General features: G+C 39.3%; 2 protein-coding genes across 16 annotated transcripts in view; one reads left to right on the forward strand and one right to left on the reverse strand.

Annotated features, from left to right (window-relative positions):
• Positions 1–12,031, forward strand: part of NTNG1 (netrin G1) — a 149,124-nt gene that overhangs the window by 31,364 nt on the left and 105,729 nt on the right. The window lies entirely within an intron of this gene.
• LOC107317162 (uncharacterized) overlaps positions 1–12,031 on the reverse strand; it is a 54,653-nt gene that overhangs the window by 28,543 nt on the left and 14,079 nt on the right. The window contains exon 6 of the mRNA XM_085512162.1: positions 11,345–11,512. Within this exon, the coding sequence (XP_085368288.1) occupies positions 11,345–11,512 (168 nt within the window). The remainder of the gene's footprint in view (positions 1–11,344; positions 11,513–12,031) is intronic.

Consider the following 12,031-nt stretch of genomic DNA (forward strand, 5'->3'; position numbering starts at 1 on the left):
TAGCACCTGAGAAAAGTGTAGGTGGAATGAAGTAAATCAAGCAGAGCAAATCCATTATCATCCTTGGATATCTGGAGTGGGATTTCAGTTGCTTTCTTAGTAGAAGATACTTTAATTTTGGAAAGAAAAAAAAAGTCTTAATATCAAAAGAATGCAAACCCACACCTAAATAGGGACACAATGAAGCTTAACATTCAGACAAGTTAACTAAATCATGCTCTTTGCACCTGTCCTCAGCCCACTCTCCCTCAAACCTGCATTCATTTGTTTTGCTAGGTATAGAATCTCTGAATTTCTGCATAGCATGTGGGCAGCTACGTATGTAATTGCTAGTGTGACAGAAACAAGTTAGTTCTGATTAACTAAATTTTTCCACTATAATTTGCTAACTGAGAACAAAAGAAAATAGAAAATAATTGCAACCTGCCTATGAATAAATCTGACAAAGCTGAGCTATACCAGCACCAACCAGAAGACATCCAGTAGCATGCATTTCTGTAGGTGTTCTATCTGTTGTTTTCTTGCAACCACAGTTCTTTTTCACTGCTGATAAAGGTGAGATAATCTCTTACTCCAGGAAGGGCTAAGACTTTTACAGACATTTCAATAAAATGAAAGCTGATCTGATGAAGTAACTGGAGAAGAGGTGGTAATTTGCTCCTTATTTATTGCAGTAGCCATAGCTTCTGCAGGTTTTATAGTTCTCCAGAATTTGATATTTGAAATGTCTTTCAAAACATCAGTATCTTCACCATGTGACTCAAAGCACTGCTTGAGTTGCTGCTGCTCCCCATCCTCTATGCTTGTTGCCTTTTTCCAGCAACAGAGTCTGCAGAATGGGCTTCACCCAGCCAGCCCAGTCTCCAGGTTTAGCTGATCCTGCAGCTATAATCAGCTAAGCTGATGAATTTTGCACTCAGATGAGCAGCCAGTCCAGCCTGCCAACTCTGCTCTGGGTCACTGACCTCCCAGGGGAGGCACTGACTTGTTCCTTCCAGCAGTCCCTGGAGAGCAGATGTCAAAGTCCTTCATGAGCTCAAAGTGTCATCATGTCTGGCACCAGCAGCATTTCCTGTCTGTTGGTTTTGGATGGGTGCATTTATCTCTGCACAGCTCCTTCTCTTTTTCTTTGCTTTTTGTTTGGGTATTTATAGGAAGAAGGATCACGTTCTTTCAGCATCAGTTCTACTCAGTATCAAATATTAGTTTTGAATAGATTAACTATGGATTATTAAACCTGTGTTTTCTTATGTCAAGCTGTGATGTGGGCCTTGTGGGAACATGCCAACTGGCCCTTTCAGCTATGCCCACTTGAAGTTCTGAGATCTCTTTTTTTCTCCTTTCCTCTGGTTTCTTTAGCAGCTGTGTTGATTTAAACCCATGCAGTCTTAAATTGCTACAAACCATAGCCCTGTTTGTCCCCACCCGTAGCAGAATATAGTGACTCTCTACTTGTAGAAACAATTCCACATTATTCTTCTGGACATCTTGCTAACCACTGTCAAAAGTGTTTTGCGGCCCAGCCTCCTGCCAAGTCCCTGTCACATTCAGCTGATGACTTACTGGTTTGTTCTTCAGGAAGACCAAAGGCTAGCAAGGAATCCTTGTTTTGCAGCAGCACTGTAAGCTTCCTAAAGCAGCCTGGGAAGCTCATTTTGTGCACCTGCAACTTACCCCCCTCCTTTGGACATTTCACATCAGCAGTAATTCTCTTGCATCCAAACTTCTGAACTCAGAGCAGCTAGTCCCCAAAGACGCTATGACAGTGCCCCATGGGCATCATCTGCTGTGTTAGATAGGGTCTGAGAAACATGGTTTCTGCTGGAGACACAAAGAGATCTTTCTCGAGGTGCAGGAGCCTCAGCACCTGGATGACTTCCCACTGTATATCCATCATCACAGCTTTGCATTTTGAATAAAGCACAAACCTGTATGTTTAAGGATTTTATAATTTATCATACAAGACACAATTATTGTGTTTCTTTTCTGCCTGGTTGATCTTGTTTTGCTTTTCCTCATAAAATGCAGCTTTTTAATGGAAGTACCAGCATCTTGTGCTCCCAGGGAGGCCTTTTTTCAGCTCCATGATGAGACTGATCCATTGTTGTGGCATAGCCTTCCTATGCTGACCTCAGCATGCTGTTAATTACTTGAAACAGGCAATAGAAGGAAATGTATTCTTCCTCCCTTTTACTATTTTGACCTAAAACTGATTTTTGCACTAAAGAATCCTTGACTTTTTTTTTTTTTTTTTAACAATACAGTTTAACTGATACAGCTGTTTTAGGATCTTTAGACATTACAATTTAGTTCTTTTAATAGAAGCTTCTGTTTGTTGTTTAACAGTCTAGAAATCTCACCTAAAGGGTATATATTCTACTTCATTAGAGCCATCCGTATTTGGGCAGCTCAGGATTACCTGCGTGATTGACAGTTCAAAAATACAATCATCTTTTGTGTGTAGCACATCTAATGCTGGAGAATGTTTGAATCAATAATAGTGCTACCAGAACTCGAAATCAAATGCAAAATAATTCCCTGATCTTCCCATGTATAATGACATTTGCTCTTTTGATGAATTGCTAATGTATTTTTGGACGATTCTGCTGGCAGGCCAGCCAAGTTGATGGTATAAATGGCAGAGCTGGGAGAGAAGTACTGTATTTACCACTGCTTGCTGCTGATGAACAATGCACCATTCAGCACGTTATCTCTCAGCTACAAAGCCTTCCATTTCTAAACAAGCAACATCTAAATAAACTTTAAAACTACTCTTTTGAAAAAATTACTGTTTTCTTCAATGAAATGTTAGCTTGTTTTGTTCATTTTCAAGTGATGGTATCAAGTTGAAACATAATTACAGTTTTTAAAAGGCAAAAATGATTTCAGCCATGGTAGCTTCCTAATTCTCTCAGCAACTTCCACGATTCCAATTATAATGCATATTTTCTGCACTAATTTCTTCAGTGTTCCAATCTGACATACCCTGAAAGACAAGCAGGCTGAGCAACTGGCCTTCAGACCTGCTCTGGCAGCAATGAAATGAACTGCATCCAAAGTACTGTCCTATGGGCAGATTACAAATGGGTGAGAAAACGGGAAAAATCCTCTCATCTTTCCATTGAATGCAGGCAGTAATTTTGTTTTGTTTCTTTATCTTTAGCAGCAATTGGCTTAAACTCGCTGAAGTAATCAAGCACAGATAAAAATGTGAGGTGTTTTGCTTTACTTATTTGTTTAATGTCACCATAGGGACCAAAAAATGTGTACCGCATGCATGTTTTATTGCTGTGAATTACAAATTTGGTCAGCATTTGAAAACGAGCAGTAGGTTTGAGATTTTTCTAAGCATGCTGCTGTGCTAAGGATTTCTTTTCATAGTGAATTCAAAAAGATTTTAAAAGCGTGAAGTATTTCTGATTCCCAAAGGACTCTGGCTTTGCTGGAAGGTGACAGCTCTTACACTGTACAGAAAGCCTTACATTAACGTAGGCTCTAGTAATATTTCGCAGATACATTCTTTGATTGTGAGATAGTAAAGCAACATTAATTCTTTACTTAATTTACTATGCTTGGCACCTTAAGTAAATAATCATATCCTCAACATTACATTTAATACATTCAGATATGTACTTATACTTAATAGCCGTGGTGTAGAAAGATCTGAAATCTTACTGGCATTTTTTTTCCAAAGTAGTTTCTACCTGCAGAAATGATATATATATAAAAGTATATCCCTAAAGAGTACCCTAAAGAATATCAAATACTTTTCCCCATATTTCTGTATTGTTTCTTCTTCTTGAGCACTGCAGCTAGACATCATCACATATCTACCAAATACTACAATAGTGTCACTCCACAATTCCTCAGAGACATCAAGAGACAAAATTAAATACGCATTTCAAAAACAGAAATGCGCTTTCTGGCTGTACATGTTTTCATGTGAATATGAATTTTCAAACTAATGGGCTTTGTTCATTATGAGCGATTGAATGACTGTGACACAATTAACAGAAACCTCACAAGGTAGAGCATAAGCCTTACAGTGAGAAGTTAACAATTCACAGGACAATAGATCAGGTAATACCTTGCTTTTCATTAGCTTAAGATTTCCTGAGTCGTTTGATTTCAATCACAGCTGAATTGCAACTTCACTGAGTAGCTAGAAATTTCTATTTTTTCCTTCTTAGTCCTTGCTAGATTGCAAACTGCTTTCAGAAAACCACAAAGTATTTCCCTGTCTCCCAGTTATGAGTGCATCTTGTAGATTTCTCATCGTAGCTATATGGCTGTCTCTGCAGTGCTAAATGGACCTATACAGTATCTGCCATAATAACGCTTCAATCTTAAATTAGACTTCCAAGCAGAAAACCAGAAATTGTGGATAATAGTAACAGCGATTATCTGTATGGAAATTGCATCCATTTGAGAAAAAAGCTGTGATCTGGGCTACACAGAAATGAAAGGCAAAAATCCCAAGGGGAATTGGATTCTCTTTTCATGAAGGATAGAATATTAAGTAGAACACCCTCGACTGCATTCATCTGTAGATTAGGAGAATAAGTCACACCAGGTGTAGGACAAAGAGCTGCAACTGGGTTTTTTGATAGATGATACACCTGCATCTTGACAGAACTTATTTCCCAAATGAACTCAGCACCAAAAGGCTGACAGGAGTAGACATCTTAAGCTGGTGAAAAGCAGGCTCTGATGCTTTTTTGGAGCTCAGGTGGGAAAGGCTAAGTGATGATTTTGTTGCTGATGCTTACCGGAGATGCATGATTGCTATATTCCTATTGACAAATGGTTAAATTGGACAAATATTTTTAGGGTGGTTGATTATCTGTACCTATAATAGTCACATATTTTGCAAACTTAACTCTTAAGGTTTTACTCAATCATATGACTAAAACCTGTCTAATATCTGCACATTAAAGCACACTGCATTAATAAAGCTCTGGTTACCTTTGGTGTTTCTGCTCACTCCCATGACATTACATAAACCATGCTGTAAAATCTTTAAAGCATGTTATGTACAGTTTATAAAGTATCTCAGAGTTACAAAGTCAGGGAGGAACAACATGCACAGATTTTCTTTATGCCCACAAGCATCTCTAACTGGACCAAGAAGGAAAGAGGAAGCACTGCAGGGCCTTCAAACCTGCAGTACAGCCTGTCTCCATGCAGCCAGCTGCAGCCATCTTGTTCGCACCACTTACAGCTCCTCTGCTCTTCCAGGAAGCCCCATGTTGTATCACAGGCACTGATGTTTACACCTGGTCACTGCTACACAGATGCATTCCGAACAAAATGTGCAGAAAAGCACATTCCTATTGTTGATTTCTAGAGCAGTGGAGGTTAGGTGACTTCTTTTGCTGTCCCGCTGGCCTCCCAGTGAAGACTACAGGATGCAGTACTGTCCCATTCTTACCTCGGAACAATGGCCAATTTGTTCCCTAATGCTGCTAAGAGAATTATTCACTTAAAAATTCTGTTTCAGTTTCACCCATTTATTCATTGTTTCAAAGGACCCATTATCTCTCCAATTTTCTATACTATTCCCCAAAAGGTCACGTTACTGTTTCTGGAACTTTTTTGAGGAAAAATAAAACTGTGGTTCTTTTTTCAGATCTGAAAAAATATTTTCACAGCTGTTGCTGAAAAGGTTAAGAGTATGCCAGCAGCTCAGCTGATGAGCACAGGCTACTTCTGTTCGAGGAGAGCTAGTATGCAGCCCGGAATGTTTTTCAAGTTCTCATTGTGGAGTCTGGCAGAACCAGTATTTATCTTTGAGAAAAGCAGCTTGGTGTCAAAGAAGTTTTGCTGATAAGATACTGTCTGTTTTGCTGCTGGTGCTGATAGAGCCTTAGGTGGGTTGTAAATAATAGATATACATGTACTGCATGTGTTAACTGCTATTACGCACACAAGGAATGCAGTCTCCCTGGTTTTTGGCTTTCTGTAATGAAGTGTTTATCAAAACAACATCCGTAACAGAAAACCTTTACCTATATTCATTTTATGTGTCAAAATATTAGGTCAACTACTCATTCAAAAAGATATCTACATACTGAAGATTTTGATTATTGACAGGTCTGTAAATTGCACCTGCATTCACACAGTGAGAACATTAAGTCTTCCTTAGATATATAACTTTATCTAGATCAGATGAAACAAGGCAATTTGCAAGGAAGCATTTTCTTAACATGAGGAAATGTGTTTCTCAAAATTATGGAGGAAATATCTTTACATAAAAATTATAGAAAAGATTTAAAAAAAATAAATATGGTTGAACCTACCCTATCTTTAGGAGTAATTGGTTTATTTCGTTATAATCCAATGTGCTTTCTACTGATGCATATTTCTTTTGGGGGTGATTGCATTAGAACTCAGGTTTCGGTACTTTTCAGATAAATACCAGACCTTTTGTTTGCTATATCAATCAAAAATCAAAACGTTTATGTCTGTGCATAGAAGAAAAACAGTACTGAGCACAAAAGAACAGGGTGAAATTCTGAAGTTCAAAACTGGCCTTCACTGCAGTCAGTCTCTTTCTAACCATTTAGATATTCCAACAGAAACGATTTTGCACATGCTCTGCAGGCTGCAGACTTAGGTCTACAGGGATGGCTCTGCAGGGGGGAATGCCTTTGATGCAGAAGCCCTCTGTCTCTGGGATGCCAGCGCACACTGCTAGACAATGTGGTCATGCTGCCAGTGGATGTGGGGCTAAAGAAATGTGGGCTGTGCCCCTGCCAGCCCTCATGCACGTAGTGGGAACAAGCTGTAACACTGCTCGTCTTGCCTTGCCAGCAGAACAAGGGGACATCTGCACTAATATGGGGCAGCCCCCATAACCCCAGAGAATCCACCAGTGAACGCTCCACAGATTGTTAACGTGCCTCTGAGCAGTCACTTCAACTGCACAAGCAACATTTCCTTTTCACTGCATGTTACATCTGCGAATGTCTCTTCCCTAAACATCAGTGTCATTCTTCATGGCAGGTTCTGCACTACATTTAGAGATAAAAAACCAAACTCTGGTGTAAAATGGGCTCTCTCTGGAGAAGGAGATGAAGAAGCTGCCAACTGCTCAGTGCCAACTGCTGTGGGCATCAAGCAGCTTTCTGTGTCTTCCCCAGGAATACAGGCATGCACTTGAAGTACCCATGCATTCTCACTGGAGTATGTATCAGTCGCATATTAGGTATTCATCTTTCATTCCTGTGCATTACTAATTGATAGCTGAGGTCTTTATGATGCATCATATTTCATTTCACATCATACTTGTAACTAGATTCAACATACAAAGAAACGTTCCTTAGAGATAAAGATCTGAATGAAGAGACTACAGATCAGTTTTACACGATGCTGCCTTTTCTCTGCCATAATTGCTATTCTCTAGCTGCTCAGGCCCACATTTTGCTGCTTTGCACGAGTTGAATCAAGATTAGGAAGATTAGATTTAGCAGAAAGAGTGTAGGTTTGTTGTCAATGTTTCCATCAATCTCAGTATTTTCCAGAAAGTGCTAATGGTCCTAGTGCTCCAGGGCCACCACTCTAAGGGGTATCTTTGCATTTGGACACAATTTCAGTTTCACAAGTGCAGAAATGGGAGAGAAAAGAGCAGGAGTGACTGAGAAGAGGGTGACCTTTGTGCTTCTTGTCCTTCCTCTGCACCACATACTCTGCCCATTGTACAGGAGCTCCCATTTGATATCAAGTCTAGAGAAAGCAATCCATTATTCACATTGAAGACTACTGGTCTCATTAGTGGGATTTTCTACTAATTTCCCTTAATTAATGAACCATTCCTAATTAGGGAAGCTGAAAAAGAGAAAAAATCTAGACTATTTGAATATCTTTCAGCAAAGCTGAGCTGCAGAGCAGACTGCGTGCCCAAAGGAATCTTGAAAGCTTCCAGTTACACTGCCTTCTTTCTTACCTTTCTCTCCAAATCTTCTGCAGAAAACTCATGTGAAACGCTGATCCACCTGAACTTAAAGTCACATGCATGAACCTCTTACCTAAAGTTTTGGGTCAGCTTCTTGGCTGCTGCATATACTTGAATATTTTTAATCTCTTATTTTTCTAGCTTTTTTGCTTATTGCTAGATTTCAGCAGGTTTTGAAATAGAGAGCAAAGGTGTGAAAAAAATATATATATTTTTTTCTTTTCTCAATCAAGGGAAAGCTGAGAGGGAAAGGAAGTGAGAAGCAAAAAAAAAAAAAAGAGAGAGAAAGAAATTTGAGCAAAAGAGCAAGCATTATTATTTTTAGAATAGGCAGCTGCTTCTGACAGTTCACCTAGGGTAGTTTTCTGTTTCTCTGCTGGACTTGAATTCATTCCTCTCAAGACTTTTCTATTGATCCTCTTACTTTCCAGAGTTCCTGACCTTCCTCCCCGCCTGTCCCTGCCCAGATGGCAGGTTTTCATACAGCTTTGCCAACTTGCCTGCACTTGCAGTTTACATTTCATCAGGGATACCTCAAAGATACTTAATCTGCTCATTTAAACCCTAGCAACTGAACTGGTTAGTGATATCCTATAGGGAATATACTTTTTTTTTTTAATAAAACTTATCTATTGAAATAAAAGTCAGGTTGATTTTGCCACAGCAGCAAACATCTTCCAAAAGTTGCATCATATCTTCTGTATATCCCGCTGCAAGTTTTAAGAAGGATTTCCAAAAAAAGTCTGGAAAGTGTGTTGTGTCCATGTTTCTGACAGTTCAAATGCTAGATACAGAAAATTGCTTTCAAGTAAAAAATATCAACTTTTAAGTTTCACATTTTGCTCAGAGATCAAACTTTGAAATTTCAGACTTCTTCACCAGCTTCCATTTCTGTCCTCCTCAAAGCAGGACTGGAAACTGCCTGACCCTTCTTTCACAGTCTGTTCCTGCTTGCTGTCTTCAAGGGACACTCCGGCACATCCTGTGCCTCTCCGTCCTCGTCACCATCTGAGAGCCCATCTGCTGCCTTCTGCCTCTGAGTGAGGAGCAGAGGATCCCGAGGGCTGACTGAGGACAGAATGGCTGTGGGGGCTCCGTGGTGGCAAGACCTGGATGGGAACCTGCCCTCATGAGGCCGTAGGCACAAAGAGCCCTTGCTGGTGCTGACAGATATAGGCAGCAATGCAATGAAAAAGACTAGCTGCTGTGCAGAGAGGGGAGGAGGCTTGCTTTCTATAAACTGCATTTTCTGAGGAATGGAGGACAAAAAAAAAATTGAATTGGAGAGCTAGAGATTCCTTCTGTGGCAAAGGGAGAGAAAATTTAGGCCACTGTGGCAATGCTAACAGGTGCAATTTTAACAGCTGAGAAATTAGGAAAAGATTGTGTTGCTTTTGTGCTGTATGAAGAAGAAAACCAAGTGCTTTGAAGCCTAGGAGAAGTGAAAAAAAGAGGTGTCTGAGGAGACCCCATAGAGAAAAGCAGAAAACAATTACCGAAGAGGAAAAAATCTTCAATAAAATGTGCTTGGGTGTTTCCTGAACCATATGAGCACATCCCTGTCCTTGTATTCCTCTGCTGCCTGCTCTAGATCTATTCATTCTCTATTTTTTTTCCCTTCTTTTTCCATTGCTCCTCATCCTCTTTGTCAGTAAGGGAGGTTATTTGTCATGATTGATTTTTTCTCTTGACATGTAACTATTCAATGGTTACCTGTCAGGCTTCTCTATCCCATGGCCAGGCCTACCTTGTCATGTACCTGCTATAATGTGCATAATGTGTAGTTAAATTTAAGTGATGGATATAATGACTCACAAGAAACCAATTTCAGTGTAATTCGAGAAGAATGTCAGGATGAGTGGTTCCTGGCAGCCCCTGGGGAGTGCCTCTCCAATCTCAACTAGTTTGAACCACCACTAGGGAGCAAGATGGGGAACTCCTATTATTTTTCCTCCATTCTGAAATGACAACCAAGTTAAATAAGTAAGCAGTATGCAGTAAATCCCATCCTTATATATATCTAATACGGAAGAATCTGTACGAATTGCCTGTATTGTCCAAGAAGGAGCTTATTTTTCTTTTTTTTTTTTTCTTTCTTTCTTTCTTTTTTTTTTTTTTTTTTTAAGGGATTAATTTTGTAGTTAGGATTTGTAAAAAGACAAGCTATGCAAAAGAAGGGTGCCTGTAGGGTACATGCGTTATTCTAATCCATAGGGAAAACACTTCTGTTCTTATTCAATATCTCCTCTGCAGTGGCACCATGAGCACTGCTGTACAGCATAGCCTCCAGCCTGCTGCTGGGGAGTGAAGCCTGCCTGCTCCCCCCAGCATGAACGGGGAGTCGGTGAGACTTCCCAAAGTCACTCAGTCACTCACTTGGTAGCACTTTAAGTATTACTAATTCAGAAAGAGAAATGTACCTTCATTTCTAAAAAAAATAAAAAAATAAAAAAAAGCCTGTCTTCAGCTGGAATAAATCAGTGAAATGTCATTAGGCTGATTTATGCTGGCTTTCAACCTATGGCTTTCACAAGGACCCATCTCCTAATTCATAAAGGAGAGCTGAGCATACATTGCTTGTGCTGAATCTGTGTCCAAGCACATAACTTTCTCTGCCACTTAATGTTCACAGACCGCAATTGCTAGTCTGAGGTTTTGTGGTTGAAAGACTGGGTTTGCTGGGTGTTTTCTGTTTGCCTTGGTGGTTTTTTTGTTGTTTTTTTTTTCAGTTTCCTAGTGTATATATCCTTTCTCTGCTACCTTGACATTGACAGTGTTTTGCTTTAGTCTGAGCACATAGGAACAAACAACCTGATCTGCATAAAACGTGTCACCTTTCACTCCTGAAATTAGTATTCTTCAAAACAAACCACTGTGTTTGTATTCCTTATAACATCCTAACTATGACAGCCAAAAAAAAATGAGTACAGTAGACTCACCATTTAAAGCTGATTATATTAATTGCTATTCAAGTCATAGCTGAGATTAATTATTGTGTTTGTGTAGGATGCTCGTTAAGAGGTTTCCTGATTGCTGTTCAGAAGATTGATTACTTGTTACATTTACCATGTGGTTTCTGTGAGAGCGTCTTTTAGGGTTCAGCATTTACAAACACACAAAGGCTAGACAGGGCCATTGAGAAATGAAGATGCATACACCTGCCATACCGAGAAGCCACGACAAATGTCTGCATTAATATCAAGCTAGGAAACTGAAGACACATAAAGCAGGTATGTGATTTAAAGTGCCTGAATCTAGTGATTACAACACAGCCTTAGGCAATGACATACCTCTAGTAATTACTGTAATGACAAAATAAAGAGCGTACAGAAAAAAATGTCCATTGGTAGGTTTGTGTGGACAAGGCCAATAATTTACAAAAGAACTTACCTGGTTCATTGCTGCTCTCTTCACATAATGTGCAAAGATCCAGGTTTCCTTTCCTTGAATCCCATGGTTTGACAACAGTGCAACATAGGCTTTGCTGGCAAACACTGAGGTACATGGTTTCTCCTAGACACTTGCTGCTCTGGGGCAAAGGTGGGGATGTTTGGCTTCCTGTGGAGAAAAGAAAAAGCACAAAGTTACATTTAGTAAGCTGAAGATTTGATAGGCACTTATACATGCATTAGCTTTAAATGAATTCAAGAATAAATTCAAGTAAAACTCAGATTAGGGGACCTGCTAGAATCTGGTAGAGACTAAAGACAAATGTAAACTGTTAGTTTTTGGGTTTTTTGTTTTACTTTTGGGTTTTTTTAAATGTGCTGCAGGACTCCCAAAAATGTTAATTAACCAGGTTGTTTTTCAGTCCACATTGCCTAACCTGTTCCTCCTTTGTATCCAAATAACAAACCATCACAAACTTCTGTTTACAATAAAAATAAGACATACTGAAGAGAAGGTGAAAAAAGGAGAAAACATAAATAGAAGTGTAGGATTCATAGCTGTTCTAAGTAACTGTTTTAAAGATTTTCTTCTGATATAGTGATAAAATAATAAAACTTCATGTAACTTTGAAACACAAATGATGTATTCGTAGCTTTTCACATGGCGTTCATCTTCTTTCTTTTGTTA

Source organism: Coturnix japonica, chromosome 11, assembly GCF_054131305.1.
Source record: "Coturnix japonica strain WE chromosome 11, WE-NBRP24, whole genome shotgun sequence".
Lineage (NCBI taxonomy): Eukaryota > Metazoa > Chordata > Aves > Galliformes > Phasianidae > Coturnix > Coturnix japonica.